Source organism: Bombus impatiens, unplaced genomic scaffold (assembly GCF_000188095.3).
Source record: "Bombus impatiens unplaced genomic scaffold, BIMP_2.2 scf_0434, whole genome shotgun sequence".
Taxonomy (NCBI): domain Eukaryota; kingdom Metazoa; phylum Arthropoda; class Insecta; order Hymenoptera; family Apidae; genus Bombus; species Bombus impatiens.
Genome location: NT_176853.1, coordinates 138,603 through 150,214, shown reverse-complemented (window position 1 = coordinate 150,214; position 11,612 = coordinate 138,603). Strand labels below are relative to the sequence as shown.

Below are 11,612 nucleotides of genomic sequence, written 5' to 3'. Positions count from 1 at the left end.
TGCTTAATTGACGCCTTGATGATACATACTACGTATACAATGTAATTGTCATCACATGCGTCTTTTAAACGGACTCTTCGTTTCATCGCTTGAGAACGTAATGTCGGTATAAGCTATATTGTATGTATATGTTGTGTGTGTGTATATATATATATACAGCACACACACAAAATATATACTTATATCCAATCTTATATACATACTTATATTGTATGCACGAGCAAATACATATGTATGTATGTATAGTCATGTTGAATACTGCATTTATTGATATTTAATGAAAAAAATATTTTCTATTATTTTTACGTTCAAGTTTTCAAAAGTATTTATGCCTTTTTTAACCTCAAATATATTCATTATAATCGAAAATTTAAATTTAACATAATTTTATGCTTTTTACAAAAAGTGCCAAATGTCGTCAATGCATTGTGTATGAATTTCCTAGTTTCAAGTACGGCCTACAAAGGGAAAAAGTAAATGATAAAAATGCTATGTTATGTCCAGCTCTCTGATACTAGTTCTTCGTATTTGTACAATTCCCTTAGTTATTCTTTTTAACCACATAAAATAGATGACACATTATCTGAACAAAATTGTTGAACTTTTCGAGGATTAGTAACTATGATGAAGAGACGAAGAACTATGAATTGCGAAAAATTCGAGTTGATAGTATAAGACCAAATTTTGAACTAACAATAAGTAAGACACGAAGCTACAACCTGCCAATCGATAAATGTCCTTTCTATATGTATGCGTTAAGTATTTAAACTTAAACTATACTTGTAATACATTTCTATTGAATTTTCTTTTACTTTCAATACGTGCGATGATATATTGTACAAAAGTGTTACCGACAGTTCGATAAATTCCATGAAATAAAACTTAACTCTAGTCGTTGTTTTACCAGAAAACCCGAAATTATTTCATTGAGAAATTTTAGTTTTGCCTTTTGTTCGCGTCAATGAACATTTTAAAAGATAATGTATCGGTGAAATCTCTTTCTTGTCATTTAATTTATCGATAACAAGAACATTGGGTCATTAAATAGTCATTTAACAATAACATTAAATAGTCATTTAATTAAATAAAATTTGTAAGTTAATTCTTAAATTAGAATTCTTCTGTTAGACGACTGCGGGTTTCATTCAGTGTAATGAAAATTTCGAATAGGAATTGAAACTAGCTTTTTTATTATCGTTCATTTAATGTTATTTGGTTAATTTGATATAGTTATCGACCTGCTGGTCAATTATCTTGATGAAAATGTGTTTATTCAGTTCTTACATCAAAGATGTGCTGTGTTGATAAGCAGATCCCTCTTTTCATTAGTCTGTCAAGAGATGCCGTCCTGATCGTCATTGCGAAGTAATATGGATTTAGAAAAAGAAAGATAGAAATGTGTAGATATACGCAAAGATAACTACGGGGCGATATCACGTATTAGTTTAAGGTTAACCAATAACTCATGCGAGCGCAAGCGAGTAAAGCACAGTCAAGTAACGTCCTCCTACTTAAGTGGATGTTGCTAGTCATCCAACGAATTGTTGTGCAAGTGAAAAGTAATGGAACATTCGCATGCTGTAAAATAGACCCGTCTATCTTCTTTGATCGTAAGTCGCGCGAAACACTGACTAAACATTTATTTGTGCTTTCCATCATTTACATTTTATAATATTTCTCGCTTCTATCTACCAGCAACATGCATCAAACCTATCGTTTTGGGTTATCTTGAAAAAGCGTGATGATGATATGACAGTTCATTTATCAGACGTGATTCTAACAATCGATGAATCATTTAATGTTATTAAAGACGTTAATAAACTTTAGCGCACACTGCCGAAAATTTGTAAATTCTAGTTTCTATTACATATGTTAAATTCGATTTGTCAACGCCTCGCCAATCAGACTTCTTCGTATAGTTTTACAAGAAGTAAGCACGTGTAGATTAAGTCGGGCGAGTAAAGTCCAATTTGATATATAACCATTTGATATATAATCAATGTTCTTTGAAGCATTATTTTAAGCAAGCAATCCCATATTATATAAGGAGATTAAACCAAAGCATTTTGTAAAAGTATTAAGAACATTTAAGTGTACAATCATTAAATGTTCTGCTTTAACATTTCGTATTTAGTTGGTATAATCGTTTTGTATTGTTGCTATTAAATAGAATTGTTAAACGTTTTTACATATAGGAGCAAATATCAATTTCCTGTACTTATGTTAAAAATAGAACATGTGTCAAATCGAGAATAATATCTATTAATATGTACTAATGCCAATTAGAAATCTGATAAAACCCTACCGATACTTAAAGATATATTTTGTATTGTTAGATTTAGTTTGTTAACTTATCATTTTGTACATCGCTTATCAGAACAAGTACTTGCATAGTATATGCCTACTCTACTTATTTATTTATCTTTCATTTGTATATATTTGTAGTGAAATAATAAAGTTATAATAGCATAGTACATTAATTTTATTGTTTGTAAATATACATTAATTTAACAAAAAATTGTAATTTTTCCTGTCCATACCAAAATTTTGCAGGAAAAGCTAATTAATCAAAAACCATCATGGATGGAAAAGTAAAAGCAGAAAGAAGAAAGAATCCTAGAGAAGGAGCAAATCCTCTTAGTAATATAACATTTGCGTAAGTTTGAAGAATACAATGACTTGTTCATTTCTTTCCTGTTATTGGCTACTAATAAAAACACAAGTTCATGGTGATAAGTAAGCAATGTTTCAATAAAGATACCTATGAATCAGGTATAAGGAAGTCTTGTAAAAGATGGCATAAGAATTATCTTGAATTCTATTGTTAAGTCAATAAATGAGATAAAAAGAAGTTGTCAATGTTTGCCATTATCTACCAGTATTTTTAGACAGAAATTTTTGAAAGAACTTTTCCTATTATCTTTAATCAGGTACTATTGACATTAGTCATTTGAAAACAGATAATTCTATTGCCTTGTAACATTTGGCTCAGTCATTGATTTAAAGATAATGCGAAGTAAAAATGCTGATGCATTGCTTACTCTTTATCATTGAAATTATGTCAAATTAAAACATTATTTGCCACAATAAAAACTTTATCTTTGTTGGTAGATTTACATTACCTACTTTTTGGGCTGGTTATCATAGAGATTTGGAAGTAACCGACTTATATAAAACTCTCAAAGAACATAACAGCAGTTATTTAGGTGCAAAGATATCAAAAGTATGGCAAAAGGATTATGAAGCATATAGAAAACAGAAATTACTGAACAAGGAAAAAGGAAGTACCAATACTGGAAGAAAGAAATTGAAGGAGCCTAGTTTACTAAAGGTCCTTATGAAATGTTTTGGAGTTCAATTAATATTCTATGGAGTAATTTATGCGATTTCCGACATAGTGTTTAGGTACATTGTCTAATTTTATTCATATTTATTATTTATTATAATTAGAGAAAATCTGCTAATCAAATGCATTGAATTTTTAAATCTGATTACTTGTTCAGATTATCACAACCCTTGTTTCTCGGTCTTTTGATTCGTTACTACAATCAGACGAAAGTCGAATCTATGCCACTGCATATTATAATGACCAGATTATACAATTCTTCCAATTCGCAAGTTCATGAAATTGACGAAGCGATCAAACCGTTAAGTCCCTAAGCCCGTTGTATCTTGCACCTACTAATCCTTTTCTCATATCTGGTATTAGATAACTTAATATTTTTTTTTTTGCTTAGGAAGTAAAACAAGATTAGTTGCTAGTTAGTTAGATTAATATTTAATAATATCAATATAGAGATGCCGTTTATGTAGTTTGGAATTTAGTTGATTAATCAGTTACTTGATATTTCATGAATAATAACTTCTTCTGTTTTATACATACAGAGTAATGCAGCCAATATTCCTCGGAAAGCTTTTAAGTTATTACACTAATGATCCAATAACAAAAGAAGATGCCTACTTATATGCAGGTGGTGTAGTATTATGTTCAGGAGTGTTGATATTTATTACTCATCCGTACATGTTAGGGATACTTCATATGGGAATGAAACTGCGTATAGCTTGTTGTACACTGATCTATAGGAAAGCATTGAAGCTTTCGAGAACTGCTTTGGGTGAAACAACAGTAGGACAAGCAGTGAATCTCCTATCTAACGATGTTAATAGATTTGATGTAGCACTTATATATTTACATTACTTATGGCTTGGACCACTAGAAACCATAATCATAACATATTTTATGTACAAGGAAGTTGAATTATCCGCTATTTTCGGAGTTATAATACTTCTACTGTTTATTCCTTTACAAGGTAATGAAAATTAATAACTGTTCTGTATTAAATATAGTACAAACATTTCTTGCATTGTATAGCTTCTGTTTGTCCTTTAAAAATGTAGGATATTTGGGTAAAAAAACTTCGGTGTACAGGTTAAAAACTGCTCTTAGAACAGATGAAAGAGTCCGATTAACTAATGAAATTATTAGTGGTATTCAAGCAATCAAAATGTATGCCTGGGAGAAACCATTTAGTTATTTAACCGAAAGGGCAAGAAGGTATTTTTTCTATAATAAGAATTTTCTTTTCCGTATATCTATTTGCAAACATGTCATTGATATCGTTACAGGAGAGAAATTAGTGTTATACGAGGCATGTCTTTAGTTAGAGGTATTACTATGTCTTTCATTATGTTTACGACAAGGATGTCACTTTTCATTACAATAGTAAGTTTTATATTGTACGGTCATAAAATAACTGCCGAGAAAGTGTTCATGTTACAAGCGTATTATAATATTTTGCGGATAAATATGACTGTCTACTTTCCACAAGGTAAGTATATTTGAATAGACAACTATTATTAGCGATAGATTAAATCTAACAAAACAATCGATGTCGTAGGAATAACACAAATAGCTGAATTGTTGGTTTCTGTAAGACGTTTACAAAAGTTTATGATGTATGAAGAAATTAACGCAGAGAACGAAACAATGGATTGCAAGCAGAAAGAATCAAAAAATGACAAGGGTAAAAATGATACAAATATCATAGAAGAAGATGTACGTGATGGAAAACGTAAGACAACAAATTATCAAGGAGAATATATTATGTCGCTAAAGAATGCTAATGTCAAATGGTTTTCACACGATCACGAAGATACGTTAAAAAATATAAATATCAACGTGAAATCAGGTGAATTAATTGCCGTTGTTGGCCATGTTGGATCTGGTAAAAGTAGTTTACTTAATGTAATGTTAAAAGAATTACCATTAAAGTCGGGTACTATAGAGGTTCGTATTGCTCCTTGGATAATTATATTTTCTTCCTATAATAAAATAATTGTAAACATTCTATTTTGTTTTACAGGTAAATGGGAAAATCGCGTACGCTAGTCAAGAACCGTGGCTGTTTGCTGGTTCCGTTAGACAAAATATTTTGTTCGGTCAAAAAATGGATCAGTTTCGGTACGAACGTGTGGTTAAGGTTTGTCAATTAAAAAGAGACTTCACATTGTTGCCATACGGCGACAAAACGATCGTGGGTGAAAGAGGAATTAGTTTGTCGGGTGGGCAACGTGCTAGGTCAGTAATTATAATATTATTTATATGCATTCTATTAAAGACGATATTGTGTTGCAATTAATCGATCACATTTGCATGTATAGGATCAATTTAGCCAGAGCGGTTTATGCAGAAAACGAGATCTACTTATTAGACGATCCTCTAAGCGCCGTAGATGCTCATGTAGGCAAACATATGTTTGAAGAATGTATCGTGAAATATTTAAGAGGAAAGACTAGAATTCTCGTCACGCATCAGTTGCAGTTCTTACGAAATGTCGATAGAATAATCGTTTTGAAAGACGGAGAAATCGAGGCTGACGGGTACGATCCGTGGCATCTAGTTTTGTCACATTTTTCTTCTTCAAATATTCTTCTTAAAATTTATTTAAGTCAAGTTTTACTCGTTTCAGTTCATACGATGAGCTTATTGCGATGGGAATGGACTTTGGAAGATTATTAGAAAATTCTGCTGAAGAAGAACGACCAGGTTCTGTCCCTCCTAGCAGGTCTAATTCTCGGAACGCTAGTAGTACATCTTTGAGTTCGTTAAAGAGTAGCGCTACTGAGAAAGAGGATCCGATCGAGGTAAGTAAATATTTTGTTTATGTCAAAGTGAATAAAGACCGAGCGAAAACTAGAAGGATTTGTAAATTATATGTAGGTAGCTGAAGCGCGTACAAAGGGCAAAGTTTCCGGTAAAGTGTATGCAGCGTACTTTAGAGCTGGTGGAAATTGGTGCATCGTAGCTACGATTGCTATGCTCTGCGTGCTCGCGCAGACGTTAGCCAGTGCTAGCGATTTCTTTATCTCTCAATGGGTCAATATGGAAGAAAAATATGTAATTATCATTGGTGTCTTCTTCTTCTTTTTGTCTTTTATAATTTCGATGAATCGTCACGAGTAAATATATTCATTTAAAGGTGAATGAGACCGGAGGTGTCATTATTGACATCAATTGGAGAGGACCGATAAGCCGCAATGTCTGCATGTACGTGTACACTGGCTTAATCGTTTCCACTATTATAATTACTCTATTACGTTCGATTACATTTTTTTCGACGTGTATGAGAGCCTCCACTAGATTACACGATCGTATGTTCCGATGCATAAGTCGAGCAACAATGAGATTCTTTAATACAAATCCATCGGGTCGAATTCTTAATAGATTCTCGAAAGATATGGGAGCCGTCGACGAAGTATTACCAATAGCTCTAATTGATTCTTTACAAATTGGCCTGTCCCTTCTTGGTATTATAGTTGTCGTTGCAATAGCCAACTACTGGCTGTTAATACCCACCGTGGTCATCGGAATCATCTTCTACTATATTCGTGTCTTTTATTTGGCAACTAGTCGCAGCGTCAAACGGCTCGAAGGAGTTAGTAAGTATTTGTTTCTAACATTTTCTCTGCATTTTATTTCCAAAAGCGAAAAGTATCGTTTTTCATATTCACAAGGGAAACCTATCGAATTCGTGGATTAATTGTAATGATTGTAATGATTAAATAATTTGTAATAAAAAACGGTAGCTCGGTCACCGGTGTTTGGACATCTCAGTGCAACTCTGCAAGGGCTGCCAACTGTTCGAGCCTTTGGAGCGCAAGAGATTCTTACGAAGGAATTTGATCAACACCAAGACTTACACTCGTCAGCATGGTACATATTCATCTCTTCTTCAAGAGCATTTGGATTCTGGCTGGATTTTTTCTGCGTTATCTACATCATGCTGGTCACCTTGAGCTTTTTGGTGCAAGATGATGAAACGGGGCAGGGTGGTAACATTGGTTTGGCCATAACGCAAAGTATTGGATTAACCGGAATGTTCCAGTGGGGTATGCGGCAAAGTACCGAACTGGAAAATCAAATGACTTCGGTGGAACGTGTGGTGGAATACAGGTGAGCGTCTCGATAGAATATTATTAGCATGATCTTTAAGCAAGGAGTATTGCTCACTTATGCGAATTGTATTTTTAGCAACGTGGAAAGCGAACCACCGCTCGAAAGCACGCCGGATAAAAAACCCAAGGAAAGTTGGCCCGAAGAGGGTAAAATTGAGTTTAAGAATGTATATATGAAATACGACGCGGCTGAGCCTCCGGTGCTGAAAAATCTCAACTTTGTGATTTATCCGCAAGAAAAAATAGGGATTGTCGGACGTACAGGCGCGGGGAAGTCATCCTTAATATCGACGCTATTCCGTCTTGCAGAACTCGATGGTGTCATCGAGATCGATGGCGTGAAGATCAACGAGATCGGACTTCATGATTTGCGTTCGAAAATCAGTATAATTCCTCAAGAACCTTTCCTGTATTCGGGTTCGATGAGAAGAAATCTAGATCCTTTCGACAACTACGCCGACGATGTGCTGTGGCAAGCGTTAGAGGAAGTTGAATTAAAGGAAATGGGACTGGATTCTCATATTAACGAGGGTGGTTCCAATCTGAGTGTCGGTCAGCGTCAATTGGTTTGTCTCGCCCGCGCGATCGTCAAAAATAATCCGATCCTGGTTCTCGATGAGGCTACAGCGAACGTTGATCTACGAACCGACGAACTCATTCAAAAAACGATTCGTTCTAAATTCTCCACTTGTACGGTGCTGACCATCGCGCATCGTCTTAATACCGTGATGGACAGTGATCGAATTTTGGTGATGGATGCCGGTAGAGCCGTGGTAAGTTACTTATTATGCATCGAATTACAATTAGTAGAAGGTAAGTCGGAGATAAGAAGAGTGATTTAACAAACTTGTTTAACCTCGTAGGAGTTTGATGCTCCGTACGTCTTGATCGAAAGGAAAGGATATCTAAACAGTATGATAAACGAAACCGGGCCTGCAATGGCAGAAGCTTTAAAGGAAGTCGCTCGCCAAAGCTATGAGAACCGTACGTCGACCACACTCTGATAATTTCGTAACGCATTTGCGAATTCATAAACGAAGCACGGAAATAAATGCCACTTTTTTAAATTTTACAAATTGCACGGGCTATGTTTTATAAGTTTATATTCTCTTTATACGATTATTGATCGGTGGGGTTGGTTAACTCTATCGAAGCATACGTCATTTGAACGAGTTATCTCTCACTGGATTTCGTGTTCATCGATACAGTATTATTACATAGATTTTTGTAAATGATCTTGACATACTTTCATTCAGATAAGCATTGCCTTGAATAACCGTGACGAGACTCGAACGTACTTAAATTTAAATACGTGATAGACGCTATTTTTATATAAACGATACATATATACCTCGCTGTTGCGATTCTTCTCTTGCCATCGCTGGTTGATGCTACGAGAATATATACAAAAACCATTCGTTAAAAGGGTAGGTGTTTGCTCGATTTTTTGTAAATAGAACGTTTTGCCCGATGGGTGCTATATGAAATCAGTTTCATTAAAACGTTGAAAGAATATTTACGGGTTTCTAACATTCTCCGTCTGCATCCTAACGTTTTGTATTACGAATGATACATCGAATTTATAGGATGAAACAAACGAGAGAAGGATTTTTATCAGTTCGAATAAACACTTTTCCAGTTTGTACTGTGCCAGGAATGCAGTTCTTCCTATACAAGATTCTAAAAGATTCATGTTTCATATTTGATATTCCCCGTGATCATTTTATTCGCTGTACAATTAAATATATTGTACTCTTAGGTAAAATCAATTACTTTATGTACAAGTGCCTATGTAATTTAATTAAAGATGAAAAATATAAATGCAGGGAATCATTTATCTTGATAATACATCTTTATCTTTTTCGTTTTACCCTTAAAGGATTTTCCAATACTTAACGCGTTTCCTGTAGGAAAAAGTCGTCGTCGTTACTGTTTAACGGCTGAACGACGGCAGTGGTTTCAGCAAGGTTGCGAAACGTAACGATGTTTCGTATGTGAGTAAGAAAAAGTGACGATCCGAGACACACGATTTCTGCAAATATAAATACTCTTTGTTTATTATCGAATTTTCGAACAACAATTTCCGTTTACTTCTTAATTACGTCAGCACGAAGAGAAACGGACGTCTGATATTTGGTACGTATAGAGCCTTGTATCGTCGATTCTATTCGATATATACGCCATGAAACGGAGACGAGAAGCAACAGTACACACATTTTTCGCCGTTCTGTTTCATAGGTAATTGTAAGAACGGTCACGAGTTTGTCGCCGTAATGCGACACACACACACACACACACACACGCACGCACACACATGTATATATACATATATATTTAGTATATATATATATATATGTATATATATACTAAAAATGAAAAAGAAAGAAACGCGACGACAGACGATTAGAGGATAGTCGTCGTTTTGTTGTTCTCTATATCGCTAAATAAACAAGTATACCTCCTAATGTCTATACTCTGCTTATACTCGGCTCGCAACAATTGGCCGCGATGTGAGTCAATCGCTCAGGCACATTCTCGCGAGACAAGTACTACACTAGTGTATCGTAATACTGACAGTAAAGAGATTACTATGATATTAAAATTAAGCTCACGTTGCGGTTTTGCGCGTGTGCGTAACATTTAAAGTACAATTACGCGGGTATAACGGTTAGGCTATATGTATATCGTATAGTAGAGTGTGTATATTGTATAGTTGTAGGTAATCGTTACTCTAGTATTAGAATTACAGGATTATCGTTTGACGTTACGTTCGCAGATACATCTTTCTAAGTGCCTTATAGTCGTTCGACGTAACGATAGTTCTGAAAAAACGGCGAAAAAAAGAAGAATCTCACATATAATACACATGTACACACGCATACCCGTGCACGCGCATGCATGCACCTACACACGCACTTATCTTTTTTCTCCTTTTACATATATACGTATATATACAAACCAGTATAAAATATCTATGTTCATTATTAGTCTTATCGTGCGTAGATTTGTTCGCTAAAAACCGCGCGTAAAATCCGCTTAGAAAAGTGTGCCCGAAAACGTAGACGCGAGTTTTACGTAATTCGTGATTTCCATACAGATACAAGACAAGGGAGATCGCTAAAATCTAAACGTTGTATAAATAGTGCGATGACTTAGCTAAATAATAAATAAGGACAATAGAGCACCGATTTGTCCGATATATACAAACAGAGACAACGAGAACTGTACGCGATAAGCGATTACGTATATATACGCGAGTAGCAGAGAACTCGCTTCTTTCTCCGTCCTGTTATTCTTTCTCGTAACTTCTCCAACGCGTTTCGTTCTTACATCTTTTTTTCTTTTTTTTCTTTTTTCGCTCGAAGCGCCGCGTGCTCGCGCGAAAAGGAAGACTGCGCGCTTCGCCTGAATTCCTCTTTCCTCGAATTTCGCCGATCGCGATCAGTCGTCGCGTCTGCTCCGCGTGCAGAAGATAAAACAGGATGGAGGATGGCGCGCGTATCTTTCGATATGGTCGAACCTACTCGCGTCCGTGGCAATTTGTCGCGATAAAATCAAGTTTCGCTTTCCACCAGCGAACGTTTAAGTAAATTTATGAATTTCGCTCGTCCTACACAGTACGGTTTGCGGCCAAAGTAAAATTAAAAGACACTCCTTGCAGACATACGCCGAGGAGCGTCCAAGAGGTACGTCGCAACGTAAAAAGCACAAGTTAGAATGACAACACACGATCGCGCATCGGTTGCCCGAGCGTCGAAACCACTACATTTTTGAAAGTTACAGTTCCGTAGATGCGGTTATTTGCGAGATTCGGCGAGGAAACGGCGTCAACGTGGTGCGCGTTTATTACGCTACGCGAACGAGCGTTTTCGAACGTCTGATTCTGCGCGAAACGCATGGGTACTTGGACAAGCGCGCGGAAACTTGGCCTTGTCACCGCTTTCGTACAAAAGCGAAAGGAAGAGAAACGCGGGTGAAGAGACTACGTAGGTATATGTAAGTATATACTACGTAAGGATCCATTACGTCGTTTGCTTTGTTCCATCGTTTCGCTTTCCTCCGTTTTAAACAAGAACTTCGAGACTTTCGCGCGATCGAGCCTTCTGCTGTCCGCATTTTCCGTTCGCCTGAACGATCATGGCGACCGATTGGCAGCC

At 35.7% G+C, this 11,612-nt stretch overlaps 2 protein-coding genes across 4 annotated transcripts in view; one reads left to right on the top strand and one right to left on the bottom strand.

Moving 5' to 3' along the window:
• The first annotated feature begins 1,105 nt into the window (after nt 1-1,105).
• On the top strand, nt 1,106-9,303 carry LOC100745420 (probable multidrug resistance-associated protein lethal(2)03659). 3 transcript variants are annotated; one of them, XM_033321365.1, is made up of 16 exons: nt 1,106-1,610; nt 2,554-2,656; nt 3,112-3,405; nt 3,504-3,647; nt 3,886-4,310; nt 4,399-4,555; nt 4,627-4,829; nt 4,899-5,287; nt 5,364-5,578; nt 5,662-5,880; nt 5,970-6,144; nt 6,221-6,397; nt 6,480-6,939; nt 7,087-7,453; nt 7,532-8,228; nt 8,319-9,303. In XM_033321365.1, the coding sequence occupies exons 2-16, from the start codon at nt 2,580-2,582 to the stop codon at nt 8,457-8,459; spliced, it is 4,140 nt and encodes a 1,379-aa protein (XP_033177256.1). In that variant the 5' UTR covers nt 1,106-1,610; nt 2,554-2,579; the 3' UTR covers nt 8,460-9,303. The 3 variants fall into 3 exon arrangements, with proteins under 3 accessions (XP_033177256.1, XP_003490441.1, XP_033177257.1); XM_003490393.4 differs by lacking the exon at nt 3,504-3,647 and having other exon boundaries at nt 1,108-1,611; nt 2,556-2,656; XM_033321366.1 differs by lacking the exons at nt 1,106-1,610; nt 2,554-2,656; nt 3,112-3,405 and having other exon boundaries at nt 3,504-3,618.
• Nucleotides 9,304-10,786: 1,483 nt separating this feature from the next.
• Nucleotides 10,787-11,612, bottom strand: part of LOC100745299 (single Ig IL-1-related receptor-like) — a 136,180-nt gene continuing 135,354 nt past the window's right edge. Inside the window, exon 8 of the mRNA XM_003490392.4 lies at nt 10,787-11,612. Within this exon, the coding sequence (XP_003490440.1) occupies nt 11,520-11,612 (93 nt within the window). The 3' untranslated portion in view covers nt 10,787-11,519.

Excerpts from the sequence above, each read along its gene's own strand:
- LOC100745420 (XM_033321365.1), top strand. The coding sequence starts at position 2,580 with ATGGATGGAAAAGTAAAAGCAGAAAGAAGAAAGAATCCTAGAGAAGGA. Across the intron at positions 3,406-3,503 it reads ATTTCCGACATAGTGTTTAG|ATTATCACAACCCTTGTTTC; the intron begins GTACATTGTCTA and ends TTACTTGTTCAG. Across the intron at positions 7,454-7,531 it reads GAACGTGTGGTGGAATACAG|CAACGTGGAAAGCGAACCAC; the intron begins GTGAGCGTCTCG and ends TTGTATTTTTAG.